Here is a 16,583-nt window from a genome sequence, read left to right as displayed (position 1 = left end):
CAACAAACTTAACCAGGCAGCATCCCCGGAGCTTTGCTCCCGAAGGCGAAGATTTGCATGTGAGCTCATCAAGCTTTGAAGATCACACAGGCACCCAGGCAAGCACACGGGAGGCTGGTGGAACAGAGCGTTAGAGAGAGAGGAAATGTTTTGGCCCGAGAAGCGAGGGAGGCAATTGGGTATTTTATGTTTCTAGGTTGGCGAGGAAGATGATGAAAGCATGCAGGAGAGGATGGAAAAAGGCAGAGAAGAGAAAATTCTGCAACATACGGATCGAATAAACGGAGCAAGTAAAATTCGATCCTTGCGAGCACCCGCTCGCTGTGGAGTTTGGGGTGCTGCAATGGGCGGAAGCACGGCGGTCGTTCGGGGGCCGGCGGTATGGGGAATGAGCAGACAGTGGCAGCAGCGACAACAAGCAGGACGGTCTAGCTGCCCCGGGCTGGCTGCCAACTAGCGCCAGCTGTCAAGGCCTCCAACCTAGCTGCCTTACCTAAGGCAATCAGCCATTGCGGGCCCTTTCAGCGTCCTTCGCGTTCACCACCTTCCTCTAGCTGATGTTTCCCCGGCGACGTCACCTTACCCGCAGGCACAGCTTTCTTCTCCACTCGTCAACATCATAGGCCACGATTACCCGTATTGGTGGGAGAGGAAGGTCTCACTTTTTTCTCCCTCTTACCTTCTTGAGCTCATTCTGTCGCAAGTCGCAAACGGTAGCTGCGCTTCGCGTCGTCTTATCGTGCTATCGCCCGATTTTTCCTTTCCTCTACCCCTCTTGCTGGGCGCATCGCTAGGTGCACTTACTCCTTTTAATCGGCTCTTCGAAGCAGACACTCACAACACCTCCACAACATACCAAAAAACAAATCACAATGCCTACTCTCAGGAGAAGAGCTGCCTCACGGCCCGTCGAAGACGTCGACATCGACGTTGACGAGACCAAGACTCGCGCGGTCGAACCTGTCGCGAGCAACCTCGAGACCCTGGCCACCGCGCCTGATGGACAGCTCGAAGCGCTCGGCGTTGTCAAGGATGCGACGGAGGTCACAACGAAGGAGGAGATCACAGAGCAGATCAGCGAAAGGGATCGCGACCACCAGCACCCCAGACGGCAGCGCTCGCACCTGCCTACCGCGCTACAGTTCCCCCTCGTCGCCGTCCTGAGCTTCAGCATTTCGAGCTTGTGCTACAGCTTCCTCAGCGAGTGGAGTCGCGGAGAGCTGGCAGGCATATCCAAGAGCCTTGATACCTGGGGAGAAGTCGCGACACTGGCTGGATGGAGAATGTGAGTTGTCCTGAGCTCGCGAGAGCTCCATCAGCGACCGGCCACGCGATAACCGCATTGAATGCGCGTTTACTGATATGGGTTGTTTTGGACAGATTCGAGCTTGCTTTGGGCTGGTTAGGCAACTTCGACAGCTACGATCTCGCTGCGCTCAACTTGCTCGCGCATGGTCCACCGGTATGTTCAATCTCGTCGTGGACGGTGGTTCGGAGACATCCGAATCAAGCTTTTCGGCGTACTGACGAGAAGCTATGTTTAGGTTTACCTCATTGCAACTTTCTACAAAATCAGCCCTGCCACTGCGATCTCTGCGCTGGGCATCGAGATGCTTTCCACCTTTGTGCCATTCCAGCTCCTTAGGCCTCTGTCGGGCGCGCACGCCGGCGCTAAGAACGTCGCCAACCGCGAACTCCTTTCCGACGTCTCGATCACCATCTTCACCACCGTCCTCGCGGCGGCCACCTACAGCGCCACCCTCTTCGTCTCGTACAAGACGTACCTGCCGACGGCACTGGTGATGTACTTCAAGGGCCTGCCCACCTTGGAGCCCGCCTACGGTTCCAACTTCGTGGCCACGCTCCCTGTTACATTGGCTTTCGGCATCGCCGCGAAGACCTACATCTTCACACCATTTGTGGCGACCGGCAAGACCATGGAGGATGGTAAGCTGGAGGAGTTCGACCCCGCCACGGCTACGCTGGGCGAGACCCTGGCTTGGAACCTGTGGGGCTACACCACACGCGCAAAGGTCGTCATTTTCCGCACCACGGTGGCTATGATCTTGACGGGTGTCAACACATACTTGCAGACTTTCATGACGGTCAACGGCGTTGAGTCTTATGGTGCTGCCCTTTACGCCGGTGCCTGGGTTGCTGCTGCATTCCTCACAGGCGTCGGCCTCGGCTTCGTCGGTGGCGGAGAGGCATAAGTGTGGGGAGAGCTTGCCTCACTTTGTACTGTAAACTAGGGGGACGGCCAGCTTGGCGGGGCAGACTTGGGAATTGCTTTTGGGTTCAAGAGGAGTTTGTCGGGCAACTCGTCATCAGCCACGGGCGGGTTTACTGCGAGCTGCTTTTTGCAGCTTTGTAACAGGCAGAAGAGGAGGCTGGCCATCTGTTTGGGACGGACCACGGGGACTGCGAAAGGTGCACAACATGGATGTTGCGCCTTGTTCCGTCAGTCATCAAGCTTCTGTATACCATTTCTGCTTTTTTTGCTTTTCCTTTTCTCTCTCTCGTATCTATCTTGAGTAATGCACAACTCAATATCTCTTCAAAAGCTGTGTCTCGGTGTGGGCTCCCAGAAACCGGTTTTGAATGTAGCAAACCTGGGCATACACTGGTCTCGTCGCTACGATCTTGCCCTTTCGGGGGTGACGTGCCGGTCATGATGAACCCGCAGTCAGCCTCGCCTGGACAATAGAGCTGGAGGCTAGTCCATATCAATCGGCTCTGTGCAGCGCGCTAGCGGGAAAATGTCTCTGGCGCCTGGTTGGGGACCGGCTGGAGGAGGAGTTGAGTTGAGTGGTCGGGCAGCCGACGTAGGGCTGAAAGGGTGGGGGGTAGTAGTGGTGGTAGACGAGCCCAAGAATGCGACGACGCAAGAGCCTGGCAGCCTGGGAAGAAGGAGCAATTCATTCGGGCTTTGCTGCGGTGTCTACGCGACATGGGCGGAGAACACAGCTGAGGCACCCTTTTTCTGCCCGCTCTTAATCAATGCATGTTTTGGTGAGGCGAGCTCACTTTTTCTTCGTTGGTTAATGTAGCGAGGTGGTCGGACATTGGGCATGCTTTTCTTTGTAAGGGTGCAGGCGAGGCTGCGCCCTCCCCTCCTCGGGTCGGGATGATTTGCGCAGGGCTTGATACCGAAAGGCGGGTTACTTGGACTGTGTTTCTTGTCAGGCTTTCTTTTTGCGGGTCCCACCGGGGTCCGGGGAGGGAACTGCCCAGGGTTTCTGTTTCCCGGGTATTGGTGATGAACTGAGACTATGGAGAGGAATGTGTTCAGGTGTTCATGGGGGCGCGGACATGGTCATGGTCACGAACGGGATGGATGCTTGCTCCGGCGTCTGCCGCGCTTGGGGAGGCGTGGGTGAGGGCGGGATGATTTGCCCGGCGCAGGGCGGTGATGTGCAGCCGGGGTCATGGTGTTTGTTTCTTGGGATGGTGGTGACGATGATTTGCCTTGCATTTCTTGGGACATGCACATCTTAGCGCAGGTGAGCATACCTGTTCGACGTTGCGTGACGGTCGATCGGATGCCTATCTGGTGCTCTCGGGCCCTTGCTTCTGGTGGTGACCGGTCATGTTCTGCGCGGAGGTGGGAATGGTCGAGGTTGACTCTTGCTGGGGTTCGCGGGGGGGGGGGGGGAGGAAAGTGATATTGCGTCGGATGCAACCTGGAGTGTTCAGCTTTGCGTGCTTCTCTGTGGATTGTATGATGCGGCTGAGGCGTTTGTCGGTGGGATATCGATGACTTTTCTTCGAGGACGGCGTTCTTGAGGAGCGTGGGGACTTGGGGATCTCCATATATGAGCTTGGGATCTCCTCGAATAGAGACGAGGTTTAGAATGGGCATCGCCTTCTTCTTTCACGGAGCATTATTTTCAACATTATTCTGCATTTGCTGCTGCGTGTCTATTGATTCTCCCAATGTCTTCTTCCAGATCCAAGAAGTCGTCCAGGAAAGGCCAGGAGAGCACGCGAGAACACAACTACGAAGAGCAGTACGCATCACCGGCGGGGACGGACAGCTACTATGCTTCCTCGTCGACGACGGCACCAACCACTGCTGACCCGGGGACACCCAAGCAGTCGGTGCTCAAGTCCAAGTCCATCAAGAGCGAGGGCGAGATCACGCTCCAGGGACCCATCGAGGTTGCTGGGTCGGTGAAGTCGGGGGGTAATATCACGTTCAACGGGGACTTTGACGTCCGGGATAAAGTGGAGGCGTATGGAGGGATTGAGGTCAACGGAAATCTGTCCTGCGAGTAAGTCCCTCGGAGAATTCGGGTTTGGAAAATTTTGCGTGCTGATGAATTTGCAAGGGGCAAGATGAAGGCGTATGGCAACATCAATGTGGCGGGGTACATGTCTGTCGGGTAAGCAATACGACCGGCTTCAAGCACTTGACTGATTGGAAGCTAATGAGGATGGTCCAGTGACAAGGTCAAAGGCTTCGGAAAGTTGAGAGTTACCGGCACATGCGAGGCCAAGGAGCTCGAGATTTATGGCAACACGACGATCATTGGCTTCCTGTAAGTCACAGATGCCCCCTTTCTTTTTCGTGGAGCACGACAGTGATCGTAATGCTGACGGTGCCGCGGTGCAGAAAATGCAAAAAGATGACGTTGTATGGCACCCTCACCATCATTGGCGAGAACTCTGGGTATCAGGCCGAGGAGGAGGAAAAGATTTGGGGTGCGATTATCAGCCGCGAGGAGGAAGCGCGCTGGTGAAGCATGGGATGGGATGTGTGTGGTGTAACTGAGACATGCATGCGAGCGTCTTCCCGGGGTCCTGGGAGACGGACGTGGGATGCAGGGGAGGTAATCGGGCTAGCTGAGTTGGAATTATGGGAAATGACCGGCGGGAAACATTGTTTGTATGATGTAGCGTTGGGAGGCTTTTGTCCGCTCGCTTTTCGGCGTTGGGAATGGCGTTCTTCAATGGGCTATTTTTAGACACATGTTGAATTGAAGTGTCCTTCATTGAATGATGCTTCCGGAGATTGAAGTTGTGTATATTCAAGAGCCTGTGGTTCCGAGAAGAGGAGAATACGTCTGCCTTAGAGTCCAGCTGGATGGCTTCAGCTCTGAAGTTGAAAGCTGCGTATGACGATCTCGATTGGCATTGTTGATCATTGCACTAGAGAGTCACCTGGTTCGGCGAGGTCCACCGTGACGGGGGAATACTGACCTGGCCCGTGCTCGAGCCGCCATGGGAAGCTCGGATATGGAAGTTGTATGTTCCGAAAGCCAGCACAGACCAAGTCAAGGTCAGCTCAACAAGGATCTGTCAGTGGATGTCAGGGGCCCCGCTACTTCCTGCTAGCGTCAGGAAGCTTGCCAAGCTAAACTGGCCGACGCTCAAGGTCGCGACTCCCCTCGTAAACGCGCCAGCCGACAACATCTCAAAGTATGCGCAGTATCGAATTGCAGCGCAACCAACACCCACAACCGCAATTCACGATACAAATGCATTCATAGGGATAAACGCTCCCAAGAAGCGGCCGCAGAGACATTTTCAGCTCAGCAAAGATGGCCACCACCGAGGAGCGCGCCGGAGACGCCATGAACGTCGATGTGTCGCCCAAAAACAAGACGACGGTCGAGCACGACATCCGCCAGTCCCTTGGCTCCATCAGCAACTCCGTCGAATCTCTCGAGATGCGCGCCGATCCCGATGCGCAAGCCACCGTCACCGACTTTCTCGACTTCACCGAGTACCTCCCTTCCGATATGATGCGATCCCTTACCCTGATCGGCAAGCTCGACCAGACCTACTCCGAGGCCTCCCTCAACGTCCACAACCTCACCTCTACCTGGGGCAAGCTTCCCAGTCTTCCGGCCGACGAGAGGCCCTCACCCACACAGCTACGCGCCGATATCTCAAGCAGCCTGAATCATGCTGTCAGCTCGAGGGTGTACTCGCATGCCGAGGCGGTGCGCATGTCAGAGAACGTCAACCGGCATTACAATCGCGCAAATGCGATCCTGGCGAAGTTGAAGAACATGATGGAGAACTATCCCGCGGAGGAGCAGAAGAGCCCTGTGGCAACGTCCAAGTCGCCGCAGATGGTCAGAGCACCCAAGATGATACGGACCGGGGATGGGGAGAAGGTGCGGCGTCCACGGATTCCTAGGATTACTGTTCCTGGTGAGGTTCTTCCGCCGTACGACCAGTTTGTGGCCTACTCGGATGATAGCGACGAGAGCTCCTCCGACGACGACGAGGAATCTCTTCCACCCACCCGGTCTACGCCTGCACCAAGAATCAAGGTCGCCAAAACACCCAAAGCAAGACCTCCAAAGACCCCGAAAGCACCGGCATCGCGCCCTCCCAAGGTCCACACTGTTCCAGCTACTCCTGCCGCTGCGTTGCAGCCGCCACCGGAGAATGCCGTGATAGGAAGCACGGATGCCCCCTGGCTGCAGCTGACGCCCTGGGAGCTTGCCAGGCTCAGGAAGCGCATGAAGAAGAACGCTACGTGGAACCCAAGCGATACTATGATATTGCGAGAGCTAAAGACACTTGGTCGTGGTATCGATGCCTACAAGGAGGCAAAGAAGAAGGCCGAGGATGAAGGCAGAACCTTTGATCAGGTTCCGCCGGCTCTTGCGCCTGATGCTGGATCTGAAAACAAGCCGATTCCCGAGGGCGCTATAAGTGCTGCTGCCCTCGCATCCGACGACATTCAGCTGAGCAACAGGGGTATGAAACTAAACGAAGCGAAGAAGTTGAAGCGGGAGTCGTTAGCCAAACAGGCGGCCGAGGAGGCTGAGGAATCCGCCCGGCAGTTCAGAGAGGCAGCGCGGCTTTTAATGTCTAGCGACAAGCCACCCGCACCGTCAGTTGCCAATAACGAGCAGACAAAAGCAGCGCCCAAGTCAAGCTCGAGGTCTAGGGCGAAGGCGAATGGCAACAAGCGGAAAAGAGACTCCATCCCAGAGGCGGAAGCTGAGAAGCCAGAAGTAGTCGAGACGCCAGCGCCACGTCCGGCACCGAAGCGCACGAAGACGGAGACTCCGGTCCCGCTCCCAAATCTGAGAGCCAATCTTGCCTCTCAGCCGTTGACCGAAACTCCCATTCCGCCACCGGTTCTCACGCCAGGAGGTTCCGCTGCCACGCCCAAGATGACTACGCCGGTGCCCATCCCTGTGCCAGGTCAGGAGCATGCACCTGGGACAAATACTGCGCCAAAACCTGCCAACACAAGTGCACCGGCGTCATCGCCAACTGGCTCTGTCGTTCAAGCTGGACCACCTCCCGCGCCCATCCCGGCGAACATTGTAACTAAGCCACCGGCCGAGACGCCGATTCCACCGCCGGTGCTGTCTCCCAAGAAGTCAACAACACCAATTCTTCCACCTGTTCGTGACCCCGGAACACGTAGAGAGACAAGGGGCGAAGCTAAGAAAACCCAGCAACAAGTTGATCCTCCTACATCTGTGCCGCAGCCCCAGCTGCCGCTCGTACACCGCTCATCGTCCGCCGCTCCGTCTATCAAGCAGTCGTCCTCCCGGGCGGCGACGCCAGGCACCACACCCGTCCCGGAGAGTCGTCGTCCCAGCTCGCGAGGAAAAGCTAGTAGTCAAGAACCACAGCCCTCACTGGCCGCCGAGCGACCCCGTAGAACTAGTACCGCTAGGAACACTCCTGTGCCAGAGATTAGACAGCCGAGCAAGAGAACCAGAAAGCCCGCGCCTGGTATCGTCAGCAAGACGAACGCTGGAGGCAGTAGTGCCGCATCTAAGCGAAAGGCCGCGCCGAAGAAGAAGCGAACCCAAAAGAAGGAGAAGGGCCAGCCGATTGAGATTGAGTTGGAGGAAGACGATGAGGGAAACCCGATTGACCCCGACGAGCCGAGGTACTGCGATTGCAACCGCGTTAGCTTCGGGGATATGATTGCGTGCGATAACGAAGTAAGTCTTGCTGCTTGGCATGAGCACCCGCTTGAGCTAACAACTTGCCTAGAACTGCGACAAGGAATGGTTCCACCTGGAGTGTGTCGGCATGGCGCAGATACCCGCGCGCACGACGAAGTGGTATTGCCCTGATTGTCGCGTACGTCTGAACATTGGAGAGAAGGGTGAGGTGAATGCTAGGGGTATCAAGATGTAAGATGACGCGGGGACACGGTATGATTTATTGGGCACTGCGACGGCGTTGACGGGGGTTGAGGCGGACAGGGCCGCGAGACCCATCATGACTACAGGTCATGACTGTACTTGTACTACTAGTGTATACCCTCTTGCAATGCTCGTACTTTATTTGGTTGACGAACAGACACATCTGTCGGTGCCTTGAAGGTAGGACGCGAGCAAACGGGGACGTAAAAGAAAGGGGAAGTGGGAAAAAAAGGAATCCCAACGAGATTCGAACCTCTAACCCCAGCGTTGTATAAGGTGGACTCGTGCTGAGCTGATATTTGGGCCATACTCAGCATATTCACGGCCACCGCTACACCCGCTGTTGCCTGGCTGGAGGTGTGAACCTTCTTATATACCAAAGGCACCTGCCTTGGGATGCTTCACCCGCGCCTTCTGCTGTTGCCGATGCACAGTGCGTTCTTTGTCCTCGTGTCCCTCGCTCTCGCCCACTCTACGATTATTTATTTTCCCCTTCTCTCTCCCCTCTACTCTACATCGACTACAACTCAGCCCGTCAATCGATGGAACTCTCACGTCTCAACCATTCCGGGCATCCACGTTGACCTCCGTTGACCTCCTGTGGCCGGGACCCACTTTGCCTATATTGGAAGTAACTGTGAACTCTCCCTCCAGGTTCAGAGTGCAGCGCGTTATTGCTTTTCTCGCGTCGCAGATCTAGACGGACCTGCCTTTCGCGGCTGCATTCGTTCTTTTCACTTCGATTCAATTCTAGACGGTTCCCTCTTTCTTTTCACGTATTCAAGTCCTCGGTTAGCCGCTCTTGGATTCGATCTCAAGCCAGCTGCTGCTGCCCGCGATACGCGTCCCATCGAAACTCATCCCAGTCAGACGCCCTTTTCTTGCTACTTCTACATTCAGACCATGGGAATCAATGGGTAAGTTTCAACTGCGAAGCATGGGCAGAATTGTGCCAACGATTGTCCATTCTAGGTTCTGGGAGGTCATCAAAGACACTGGCGTCGACACTTCCTTAGCACGATGGGCTGCGGAACATATTAAGGAGCATAGGCGGCCACTGCGGATAGCCATAGACGAAGCGCACTGGCGTTACAAAGCCATCACTGTTGAAGCCTTCGAGGAGATCAAAAGAAGTTCGTCGCCACACTCCTCTATTGCGTTTGATTTCTCACGCACCCACCTTGCCCATGCTCTTCCCTTTTGAATCCCTACTTACGCTTGCCCAAAAACCGAAATGAGGCACGTCTAACAGTTGCTCATCTAGGAACTCCTCCCGCCAGACCACGCGAGTTGAACATGCTCGACCGCATTTGGTCCCTGATGCACATCGGTATCGAGATCATCTTTGTGTTCGATGGTGAAGGACGGCCAGATGTCAAGCGCGACAAGAAGACCGAGGATTCTACAGGACGCAAGGCCAGGGAAGAGAACAGCGGTTTTTTCAAGGAAACCTTGACGAAACTTCACATACCCTGGCGCCAGGCTCCTGGCGAAGCCGAGGCTGAATGCGCTGCCCTGCAGAGGCTAGGCCTAGTGGATGCGGTTTGGTCAGAGGACTCTGACACGCTTATGTTTGGGTGCACCGTCCTCGTCAAAAATCTCCTCAAAAGCAATGAACAAAAGAGCAAAGACGAAGCAAAAGTGTATCGGCTGAGAGATATCGAACAGAAGACGCGTATTACAGCGAATGGCATCGTTTTGTATGCCATGGTGGCGGGGTGCGACTACACCAAAGGCCTGCACGGTTGTGGTAAACATGAGAGACAGATTTCACTACAACAAACCATCAAAATGGTGGTTTCGTCACCTGGCGCCCGTTGCCTTGAACCAGAGGTTACAGGCCCTAGAACCCGGCGCTCGCGATCTCGTCAATAATGTCACGCACAAGAGGAGTAAGGTCACCAGTATTGTCGATATTGACCCACGCCAGATATTTCCAGGCATCGAGGAAGCTAGATGTCCTCAGGGAATGCTTGTGCTTAACGGGTTTCCGACTGGAAAAGAGGCTGACCGCGCCGTCGTGGGGAAGCGTCTTGAAATTGTCCAGTCTGTGATTCTGGACGCGGTTCTCGGCTGGGGAATGTCCGACGAAGAATTCTTGGAATGGCGGAAGGGCCCAGAGAAGGCATCAGCTGGAAATGGCAAACCCGCAGCCAAGAAAAGTGCGTTACCAAAAGTCCAGACAAGGCAGCGCGGGCGAAAGAGGAAGGCGGAGAATTCTGCTCGAGTAACGCCACTGCCTAAACGACCGGCAACATCCAACCCCCCGGCAAAATTCAAATTATACGACGACAATTTCGTGGACTTAATAGGCGACTCTTCATCCCAAGAAATATGCTCAGGGGCAGTACCGTCAGGTGCTCTTGGAGCGGCAAGCAAGCCACTAAACATTGCCGACAAATCAACACCGCTCAAACCTACCCATCGAGTCAGAGAAGAATCTGTGAGCTTTCCCTCACCAAGGAATAGGAATGAATTGTCAGTGTCACGAGAGACTCGCCTGACCCAAGAAGATGGTGTCAGCGAAGTTTTGAAAACGCTGAGGAAGCATTACTCCGCGGCCAATTCCGCCAGACATCCGCTATCAGGGAATGTCGGTTCGGCGCCTGTGTTGTCATCTTTGGCAAAACAAAAGGAGTTGCAGGGTAAGGGCGGGAGTATTGAAAACCCAATCAACTTAGACGATTGACGGGAAGTGGATTTGAATCGCGCGCTAAGTACTTCATCTGAGATGTTTGACCAAACTAGATTAGCTTTTGCTCAACTATGCAACTGAACGAAGATTAAATAAAATTTGCTTCACTCGAAAGTCTCACGCTCTGATTGTACTAAACATAATTAAGACCGTTATGTATTAAGTTCCTTTAGAAGTGAGATTTAGGCCACAGGGACTGGAACAGACACAACGTAAGAGATTTCGGGGTAAAAGCATCTGTCTGACTTACGGCTGTCTTCATGACCAGGTAATTATGCAGTTCTGAGTTCATTTTTGCACGCCTCATGTAAAACTCTCGTCATTCTAGACTCACTCATTTACTCGATAGTTGCGACGCCACCTGAGTAACTTGACTCTCAATAGGTAGCTTAATCTAACACAAATGATTGGGTGCATGAAACCGAAACTAAGATTACACACATTCCACGCAACGAGATGTGTTGTACTCCGTGATCTTCAATGAAGGATATAACAGCTTTTTGTTTCTGAAACCAGTATCAAATGCTGCGCTGTAGCAAAAACACTCCCCAGCGCCTAAGTGAGCAGCGAAGCTATTAGAGATACATGCGTAGATTTCTGCCTTGCAGCAATAGAAAGCAATCCGCCCCCCACACACATACATGTACTTTTCTTTTTACAAACAACCACCAATCTTGCCAGGTCGTGAAATATTGTTCACAAGAAACGACAGCGAGCTATACTATTTCTTCTCCCGCTTCAAAAACTCGGTGACAACCTCAGGGAAGGTGTCGACGACGCTGCCCTTCTCAGCCTTCCAGCCAAGCTTCTCCATCCTGGAAGCGCTGACGCGCATGTTGATTCCGTACATGATGGCAATGTGCATGGCCCAGGTGTCAGGCGGCGGCGGCGTGTCGTCGGGGTCGTAGTCGCTTCCACCCATGCTGGTTCTCGCGGCCTCGACCACGCTAACCGACTTGATCTCCTCGGTTTCGATAACGTCGTGTTTCTTAAGGACGGGCACGAGGTGCTTCATGAACTTGGCGAACGAGATGTCCTCGCCGGTGGCGAAGTAGTACGCCTCCGGTCCCCAGAGCTCAAACGGCTCAGAGTCGGACGCGCCGTTGATGGCCTTTCCGATGAGGATCAGGAAGACCCTCGCGAGGTCGGAGACGTCGATCCAGGCGTGGGTGTTCTCTCCCTCTGCGATTTGCCAGCCCGTCTTCATGGCGCGGGCGGTGAGGAAGATGGCGGGCGTGGTGATCGGGGTCGGGTGCTCAATGGAAGGGCTCATGCCGCCAACGAAGCCCGGCGAGACGATGGCCACGTTGACGTCTGAGGCCGCATCGCGCACGATCTTGTCAGTCACGGCGTGCGTGTGGGCTTCGCCCTTGAAGGCGAGGATGTCCTTGATGTCCTTGATGTCGTCCCACCAGCTGGCGTCCTTGGAGCCGGCGGGCTCGTCCCAGATGAGAGAAGCGCCCGAAGTGTGGATATAGTATCCCTTGGGTCCTTCGCGCGCCTTCAGGCCCGCGAGGATCGCCTTGATGCCCGCGTCGTGCGTGATGTCCGGGGAGGTGTTGATGACGATGTCGGCCTCCTTGCTGCACTTCTCGAGAAGCTCAAAGTTGCCCGTGTCACCGACGACGTAGCTGACTTGCGGGTACTTGCTGACCAGACGCTCTGCCTTTGCCTCATCCCGCACCAAGACCTTCACTTTGGCGTCGGCATGTTGCTTGAGAAGTAGTTCAAGCACAGCGCCGCCGATGTGGCCTGTACCGCCAACACTGTGAACAACTGGTTAATATCTTATCTCTTCGGTGAGACGGCGATGAGAAAACAACTCACAAAAAAATCTGAGCCATGGTTGACGATGTCAATGTCCGAGGTCTTGGCCGGTGCTTCCGGGAGAACCACGTTTCAAATCCTGGGAGCCACGAGATTTTTATTACCCGAGCGACCCCTCACTAATCCAATGAAGATCTTTGTGTTATTGGACTCCACCGGTGTGGGACGTTGATGTTCAGGGGCCGTCTGCGAATCGAACCCCAGACAGTCTGTGGAGCTCTCATGCAAGAACAGCTCAGTGGTTGCATTACTTTGAGGTCTGCCAAGTTGAAGAATGAACCTGATGCGGCATGTGCTCTGCGTGGTACGAGTTTAAAACTACGGCATTTGGAATGCATCTCGTTATCGCACCGCTTCATTACGTTGGCCGATATCAATGACGTAGTGGTAGGGCCTTTTGACAGTTATTCTGGGTGAAGAGAAGATCTTTGTTGCTGCGCAGGCGGAAGAAGCTGCAGAACATAATCTACAGGGGGAAAGGTCTCAGGATCACCAACTGACCATTATATAAGATTGTTCGACCCGCATACTGACTTGACGACTCCGCCATCCATACTACGAAGCGTCGGGCGGAGTTGGACATATCTCTTACACATAGGTGATTCCAAGTTACTTATGGAGGATGTAAGTCGACTGTCATTTTGATCTTCGCTGTTGTCCTCGGTATTTTTCTTGGCCTTACTAGGTGCGTAATTGATTGCACAAAGCCTTATGAATCTTATAACGGCTCAAACCCATATGAAGTAACCGGTGCAGCTTCTCAATACTTGGTGATGAGTTCTTTTGTAATCATTCTTGAATAGATAAGCCTGTATCTGTGAGTGGATCAAACATCAAGATGTAGCACTAGCATAATTAGGTAGTTGGTGCCAAAGATAATAAGGATGTCTGCTCAGATGGCAAATCTACTTAGAAATAGCTAACGACTTTGAAGCAGCCGTGATCTCTCAAGAAACCCTCACCCTCAGCTGAAAACATCCACTGAATTGCCGACGGAGACTCGAACTTTTCGGTGACCATGTAGACACAATCCTTCTTGATATCTGTTGGAGATTCCATCTTACTGTACACTGCGTTCGGCAATCGAGCCTTAGTACCAACGATGATAGTAACTCCGCGATATTCGCGGAGGTCGCCCGATAGAATCTCTCCTCTCCGAGATGACCAGACTAGTTGTTTCCACAAGAGGTCCGTCCAGTGCAGGCCAGAGAGTACGTCTTCATCTGGCAGTTTGTTAATCTCATCGACTGGTATCGTGGTCTGTATGAGCGCGATTGATGAGCGACTCGCCCTGCGCTTCGCGTAAGCGCCTTCGAGTTGGGCGACCTCGATGTCAGGGCTGAAGTAGAATGCTGACGAATGTCCAGTGAAGTCTGAAGGAGCAGGACTTCGAAGATCCGCGATGCAGTCAAAGGTTCCGCTCTCGTCGAAGAGCCGATGGGCACGACCCAAGTCTGCAGCTTTGTACAGTTTCAGTTTGTACGGAGGCCCACGACTCACTTCAGGCAGAATGTTGTTGGGTGCCTGGCCATCGTTGTTCGCTGTTGACGATTGTAGGGACGGAGGTGCCGTGGAATTGTTTGCGCATCTTTGCAACCAGGCGTAGCGCATCTCGACGGTGTCTTTAGCCCAGAACCGTGCAGATTGAGCCAAGCGGAGGTGTTTGAATTCGGGGTCCATAATGGCATCTTGCGTGTCGCTGTTGATGCCGTAGCGAGTGAGTGAGTTTCGCCATTCTGTTTCGTCGTCGCCCCACACATCTCCGTCGTCTTTCTTGAGGCCTGCAATAAAGAAGTGGTCGAACGTCATCTGCAGGCCCCCATCATAAGGGTCTGTCTCTCGGCTGACAGGCCCTTCTGGCCAATTTGACCACTTTGTCCAGATTTGCTCTGCCTTTTCCTGGGAGAACCCAATCTCGAGGAGGGTTTAAAGGGAAACCAGGGAGTTGGTAGACATCTTAGCTGTAGCTTGGCAGAGTCAATTTGTTGACCAAAGTGTAAAGCTGGAGCTGCGAAATCGGGATTGTAGAATGAACAATCGAAAGGAAACGACAGGATGATGCAGAGAGTGCTGCATTTAAATAGGATTATGTAGCTTCCAGGTATGCAATTTTTCGAGCACCTTGTTACACATCACTGCAACCATTTTGTCTTCTGGGTTAGTCGTCTTCGAAAGGTTCCTGCGTGGGAGAAGTCTCCGCCTTTGCCTCCGAAGCAAATTACTGAAGCTGAAATGCCAGGGGTTTTCGACGGATTAACATTGAGTAGAACTTCAAGATCGGGTTGATTCTTTTGTTATGCGTCACTGGTGATGTTCTGATGTCATGAAGTGACTAAATTACCTCTCAAAAGCTGAAGGTTGCAAAGGTTCTGCGTGTTCTTATAGGTGTTCCCTTTGTTGGTCTTGATGTCTAGTTCATCTTCAGCTTAACTATTTAATGTACAGCAAGTAAAACACAGTTACGTCTAAGAGGTCCTCTGAACGGATTGTAACATAAGAGTATTGCCCAACTTCCAGGCAGATGCACACTTCTCTTCTCCGTACTCTTGCCATACCCTTGCCGTACATACTCTGAACATTCATCTTTTACAACTAATAAGAAAACACACCACCACCACCACCACCACTAAATCGCTCCTCAAGCGAGAAAGACTACCACAAAGAAGGCTTCACCGACGAGATTTGGGATCCCATCAAGAGCGCAGTCATAGAGGTAGGCAACATTGCTAAGTCCAGCCAGAACCCAAACCTCGCAAGAAAACTGCTCTCTACGCATGGCCACCTGCTGTGTGATGCGGCATCTCGAGACCGCGTTTGGGGCATCGGATACAGTGCAAAGCATGCCATGAACCAACGAAAGCACTGGGGAGAGAACCGCTTGGGAAAGGCGCTGATAGCCACACGAGAGCACCTGAGGAATGAAGAAACGCGTGGCCAGAGACCGTGGGATTTATGGCAAGACTGAGCCTCCATCCTCCCTTTCCGCGACGACGACTTGAAGGATATCGACCAAGCCTTCCCCATCCACCGCTACCACGATGACATCGGTCCATCCACCGGCAACTTCCCAGAGGGCAAGCTACCACAGACAATTGTACTTGTCGCCCTGCCCGATGCATGCTCCCGGATACTGTTGGCGCAAGTAACGGCCCGTTACCGTCGGCAAACACAACACTAACATCTGCAGCAGCAAGAAAAACAGCATGCCCAGCACTAGGGCGCCCATCACCAGCAGTCACTCGCACCGCGCTGCAGCCCGCAGAAGCGAAAACTTCATAATAAACAACAACCACGTGCGGAGCATGAGAACTTCTATTATCGGCGGTCATTCGAACTCCGTTCCAATATCCGGCCGCCGCATCTCGCAGATAGCGAGCAGGTACATTGAGTACATATTATGAGCTGGCATAGCTGGCCACCCCAACAGCACACATCTGGCCTGTACGGGCAGTTCCGCCCAATACCTATCCAAAGCCTCTGAACTTCGCGGTTTGACTGGTACCAACTTGTCAGTTGCCACAAGCTCACTGAACCACACTGCTCACGCTCCAATGTCTTGGTTCCTCTGGAGGTCAATATAGGGGGATAGGTTTTGGTCTCCAAGTCAAAGGTTTTGCAGAGTCTTCGTGTCAAGTCTGCAGCCAACATCTAATTATTCAAACGTCGAAAATAGCAATAACACATGTGCCACGACAACATGATCCAAATAAATGTGAAAAGCGAATAGAAGGGCCAGTTAAATGCTCAAAGTAACGTTGCTGAGCCTCTAGCGCCAAGAAATTCACTGGAATGCTGTCTCTCTCAGTGAAATGCACAATCTCAGAGATGCCCCAGAACGCAATTATGCAATGGCAAAAACCGACAAAAAAAGCTTGGTTCTCCCCTTCCAGAATCGAACTAGAGACCTTTCGATGACAATGTAACCA

General features: G+C 53.4%; 6 protein-coding genes across 6 annotated transcripts; 4 read left to right on the top strand and 2 right to left on the bottom strand.

Moving 5' to 3' along the window:
* Positions 1–872: 872 nt before the first annotated feature.
* CGGC5_v007546 (uncharacterized protein) lies at positions 873–2,213 on the top strand (the record flags this gene model as incomplete). The annotated part of the gene is made up of 3 exons (XM_032034231.1): positions 873–1,285; positions 1,381–1,462; positions 1,545–2,213. The coding sequence occupies 3 exons, from the start codon at positions 873–875 to the stop codon at positions 2,211–2,213; spliced, it is 1,164 nt and encodes a 387-aa protein (XP_031886724.1).
* Positions 2,214–3,936: 1,723 nt separating this feature from the next.
* Positions 3,937–4,742, top strand: CGGC5_v007545 (uncharacterized protein; the record flags this gene model as incomplete). The annotated part of the gene is made up of 4 exons (XM_032034230.1): positions 3,937–4,274; positions 4,332–4,385; positions 4,446–4,541; positions 4,616–4,742. 4 exons carry the CDS (start codon positions 3,937–3,939, stop codon positions 4,740–4,742), a joined length of 615 nt encoding a protein of 204 aa, XP_031886725.1.
* An 801-nt stretch (positions 4,743–5,543) lies between these two features.
* On the top strand, positions 5,544–8,127 carry ING2 (PHD finger protein ING2; the record flags this gene model as incomplete). Its single annotated transcript, XM_032034229.1, has 3 exons — positions 5,544–7,376; positions 7,431–7,928; positions 7,981–8,127. 3 exons carry the CDS (start codon positions 5,544–5,546, stop codon positions 8,125–8,127), a joined length of 2,478 nt encoding a protein of 825 aa, XP_031886726.1.
* A 911-nt stretch (positions 8,128–9,038) lies between these two features.
* Positions 9,039–10,010, top strand: CGGC5_v007543 (Flap endonuclease GEN-like protein 1; the record flags this gene model as incomplete). The annotated part of the gene is made up of 3 exons (XM_066151869.1): positions 9,039–9,052; positions 9,108–9,268; positions 9,400–10,010. 3 exons carry the CDS (start codon positions 9,039–9,041, stop codon positions 10,008–10,010), a joined length of 786 nt encoding a protein of 261 aa, XP_066008656.1.
* A 1,541-nt stretch (positions 10,011–11,551) lies between these two features.
* On the bottom strand, positions 11,552–12,674 carry CGGC5_v007542 (uncharacterized protein; the record flags this gene model as incomplete). Its single annotated transcript, XM_032034227.1, has 2 exons — positions 11,552–12,596; positions 12,658–12,674. 2 exons carry the CDS (start codon positions 12,672–12,674, stop codon positions 11,552–11,554), a joined length of 1,062 nt encoding a protein of 353 aa, XP_031886720.1.
* Positions 12,675–13,566: 892 nt separating this feature from the next.
* CGGC5_v007541 (uncharacterized protein) lies at positions 13,567–14,466 on the bottom strand (the record flags this gene model as incomplete). Its single annotated transcript, XM_032034226.1, has 1 exon — positions 13,567–14,466. The coding sequence occupies one exon, from the start codon at positions 14,464–14,466 to the stop codon at positions 13,567–13,569; it is 900 nt and encodes a 299-aa protein (XP_031886721.1).
* Positions 14,467–16,583: the final 2,117 nt, after the last annotated feature.

This window comes from Colletotrichum fructicola, assembly GCF_000319635.2.
Source record: "Colletotrichum fructicola Nara gc5 chromosome Unknown KSG_Nara_v1_contig04, whole genome shotgun sequence".
Lineage (NCBI taxonomy): Eukaryota > Fungi > Ascomycota > Sordariomycetes > Glomerellales > Glomerellaceae > Colletotrichum > Colletotrichum fructicola.
This window is presented reverse-complemented; position numbering and strand designations above follow the sequence as displayed.